Below are 4142 nucleotides of genomic sequence, written 5' to 3'. Positions count from 1 at the left end.
GCTGTTGTTTCCACTTAAAATAAAGGAAAGACTGGAATTTATCCGCACTCGCAAGTGCAAATGCGATTACTCATGAAGCTTTACACGTTGCTCAGTGCCCCCTCATAACTAAATTCTTCTTGACCTGGGGTGGGCACACAAAAACCCTTGGTTAGATGGTAAAAAACTAAACAAAAAATGAAAATATGGAGCATATATAGGGGTATACTCTGCTCTAATTTTCTTTCTCAAGAGAGGAGAGGAGCCGCCAGAGAAATTTTACCTATATACAGCAGCTACACGTCTGCATAGATGACCACTAACCCAGAGGCAACCATCCTCTGACCCTACATTTTTCGATTCATTTCATAACGATGAATTTACCTTTAGGTATTATTCAATCGCAACTTGCAGCCAATTTAATGCATTTTTTTATTCCTCAAATGCCGCGAATTGACAACGAAAAAAATATATGCAACGTGCATATTGCACCGGCGTCCCAAAGCATATTTTGGGAAAAATTAATCCGCGTTCTAGTTTGAGTTGAATTTAGAGCAGATTATGTTTCAATATAGTATTGTAGATAATTGTACCGTAGTCCATGGTTTTATTTTTCATACAGCGTGAATAATAGAGTTCATTATGATTCTGGAAAGGAATGATCAAGAAGGGCCTCAATTTTAACCTACATTATCAGTGCCAAATTATATTTTGTGATATAAAATGCATTACTATTTCTACTCCTCGTCGTATATTTCTATCGATGACAATTTTTTACTTAGATTGCGAGTCGCGAAGCCTGGAATTACTCGTGAATATGTATAGAATCTGCATTTTTCATTATTGGTAATCTGTGGAGTAACCGCGTAATAGATAAAATGTTGAAGCTTTTTATCAGAGGTTCATTCGAGGGGCGGATCCGGAATTTTTTCTGGGGGAGGGGGAGGCACAAGGGTCTGATAAATCTTCTCATATTTGAGGTTAAAAACAAAATACAACGATTAAAGTAAAGAATATTCTCATAATTTTGATAAGAGAGTTATTCGACATTACTTGTATCTTGATTTTTCAGGTTTTCCTTTTAGCGGCCATTTCTAAATTTTTTTAGCACTGCATTTTCTAGTTTTCTTTTCATGCACATACTCACGGGCGGCGCTGTTCTTCTAGCTATCGCCAATTCTTGTTTTGATGCTCGCGAACTTCTCTGCAGCTTTTTATTTCTGACAATATTTTTCTTTTCAATGGCCGTATTACATTCACTGTCAAATCAACGAAATCTTTTTTTTTGGTATATGGAAACCAAGTGCATCGGAGTCCCACGTTTAAATTTTTACAGGTACACGTTTAAATATACAGACTGCATGTTCAACCTCAAGAATATTGTCCACATTATTTTTAACATCTGATCAAATTGTTTCTCAGTAAACGTTCTAGCAATGACGCTGCTAAACTCTCAAATACATGATGACGAATTTTTATCACTGCAGCATCTAATCTAAAGTAAATGCGCCCCATATTTTTTTGTTTTGAACGTGTAATTATTAACTTTGGAACAGGGAAAGAGGTTTATTTCATTCTCTTGAGTTGGAGTAGAAACTTAGGTTTTATAGGAACATTTTAACATTTGTAATGTCCTATTCCTTTTAGATTAAATAAATCCTTTGTTTTTACATTAATTTTTGAATCTATTGTAATATTACTTTGATAATTATATTTTATTATCATATGGATTCTACTCCCCATAAATATTTTTATAGTTTAAAAAGCAAGAATAAAAAAAGGTGATCCACCCCATTACGGATGAGGGATGTTGATGTAGCATTTGGATGCTTCATTCACGCGGATTCAGAACACAAAAAGGATAACATTGTGATGAGTTCGAAAATGGTTAATTGCAAGTGTTGGTTGTCGCTCCCGACAGCCGTACCTCTGAGTAGGATCGCTATGAATTGGCTGGCGACGAACTATCTGTCTACATTAATATCTGGAGCTCCTCCATCTCCTCACTCTTCCATCTCCGATAAGCCTCAACAGAAAACATACCGATCATGTAAATCAGGCAAACAAAAATCGGGTGAAAGTCTGAAATATGAAGTTCCGATTTTCATTTATCTAAAATATGAGGGATATTATGAAAACCAGATGAGCATTTCGTTCCTGCTACAAAGGTTAAAGGGCATCAATAAATGCGAGGTGGGACTCAGATGTCAAATTACCGCAACACACATCTCATATTCCACTGTTTTTTTGGAAGAAAGCTGGGGTCCTAACATCCCTCGCACATAAGCATATTGATGATAATTGAAGGGTGAATTATAGATCGTCATATAGGCATAGACATTATGAATAAGTATTGTATGGTTACTACATTGATATAAAGAGGGGAAAATAAATAAATGGTCTAAAAATCAGGGTAGAGTCAGGTAAATTGAAAATGGAAAGCCTACAGTTCATCCATTGGCAATATATCTAGGTATATGTTGAATCCTTCTTCCCCGAATCCGGCTCTAAGGTTGGTGTAGAGTAGTCGTATCAAATCTTTATTCTATATCGGTAAGGATTCAAAAAACTACAAATAGATTGATAAATGTATGGAAAAATTGAATTAACTGCTAAAATGAGATAATGAAAACAGTATCGGTGAAAAAATAAAATACATTTATTTTAATAACAAATATACACAGTAGTCAGAAATATCGTATTCCATAAAACATTTCCAAAATATAATTTAGATTTCATTTGTTGAAATCTGGAGATAGAATTTGTCACAAAGTACATGCATTATCCGAAAAAACCTTTTATAAAAATATTGGGGTATATGACCAACACTTGTAAATTTCATCGCGATAAAACATATCAAAAGAGTAAAAACGGAATGAAAACATAAAAAAGAATACAAAAAGGGCGTGTGCAGTGTTTGTCACGCCATTCTAAAGCAGCAATTGGAGATCGTAGTCCTTGAGTTCGGGGATCACGGAGAAGATGTCTTCCCAGTCAATGGTGTCCGGGAAGGCGGCACTGGAGTCCATTGGGGCGATGGCCGCGTCCTTCGCCAGAGATGGCAAGTTGGCCATCAGCATCTCATCGACTTCATCGCCATCTGGGACCGCCTTCAGCGCCTGATGAAGACGGAGGAATCGTAAATGTTAGCAACAAGACAAGAACTGACGATGTGTGTCAGGTTTAGGGTTTCTTATATATGCAACTTTAATTCTATGTATTCGCATGCATCTTATAACTAGTAATGACCAATCCGAAATGTTCCTTGGGTCAATAAAGAGAGGAATAGTGATGGGAATTGCTTTGAATTATATAATGAATCGCACCTCTTTCCCCGATCGCTTCCCTCTTCCTGCACTTGACTTCCGCTTGCCTCCCTTCGAGACTTTCTTGCACTTCGCCGAGCTCTTCTTTTTCGTGACAGGGTTTGATGTCCGCCGCAGGATGCGAATCACGGATCTCGTCGCCGTGTGCACATTTCGAATGATTTGTCCGATCGGCGCGAGGGAGTCGTCAATCTCCAGCGGGAGAATGATCTTCGCTTGGCTGTTGTTGTTTACTTTGGTCGGCAGATGTTGTTGCGAAGACACGGCGACTCTCATTTTGTCACTTTTATTTGACGATTTGCCGTCTCTTTTCAAATATTTCTTTCTGAAGCTTATTGAGCAGGCTGTAAATTGGCAACATATATTTATTGAACAACCATTTGTCTGTGGAAAACATTTTACGGATAAAATAATTGAATTCGACGGTGCTGACCTCTGTCGTCGTCAGGGTTCTCTGTCAGGAATGCATTTTCCGCTCCTATCCCGGCTATTTATAGTGAAAGTGGGTGGTGACGCTTGTTTATAAACAAAGACATAGCAACCCAGATGACATTCCGCGGTGTGATAGTATAAATGGTATAATTTTTATTTTTCTGTTAATTTTCTTCTTCGTTCCTTTCTCCGAGCATACGATGATAAAGCGGTAATTACATTTAATCGAACTGATAACGATTAAGTTGATGTATTGATGACATTTACCAGCGGTGTATCAAAATGAGAGTAGATTTTTTTTGACGAACTGTTTCTTTCGATAAGAAAAATTGTTTTATTCATTAAAGGTAGCGTATTATAATTATTTTTTCCTCTTGAATTAAGGTTTGTAAAATTATTTACAGT

At 37.0% G+C, this 4142-nt stretch overlaps 1 protein-coding gene across 1 annotated transcript; it reads right to left on the bottom strand.

Moving 5' to 3' along the window:
- Window positions 1-2675: 2675 nt before the first annotated feature.
- Window positions 2676-3581, bottom strand: LOC124166489. Its single transcript, XM_046544019.1, has 2 exons — window positions 3306-3581; window positions 2676-3098 (listed from the first exon to the last, which is right to left on the bottom strand). The coding sequence occupies exons 1-2, from the start codon at window positions 3579-3581 to the stop codon at window positions 2910-2912; spliced, it is 465 nt and encodes a 154-aa protein (XP_046399975.1). The 3' UTR covers window positions 2676-2909.
- Window positions 3582-4142: the final 561 nt, after the last annotated feature.

Source organism: Ischnura elegans, chromosome 10 (genome assembly GCF_921293095.1).
Source record: "Ischnura elegans chromosome 10, ioIscEleg1.1, whole genome shotgun sequence".
In the NCBI taxonomy this organism is placed as follows: Eukaryota; Metazoa; Arthropoda; class Insecta; order Odonata; family Coenagrionidae; genus Ischnura; species Ischnura elegans.
This window is presented reverse-complemented; position numbering and strand designations above follow the sequence as displayed.

Excerpts from the sequence above, each read along its gene's own strand:
- LOC124166489 (XM_046544019.1), bottom strand. The coding sequence starts at position 3,581 with ATGAGAGTCGCCGTGTCTTCGCAACAACATCTGCCGACCAAAGTAAAC. Across the intron at positions 3,099-3,305 it reads GGAAGCGATCGGGGAAAGAG|GCGCTGAAGGCGGTCCCAGA; the intron begins GTGCGATTCATT and ends CGTCTTCATCAG.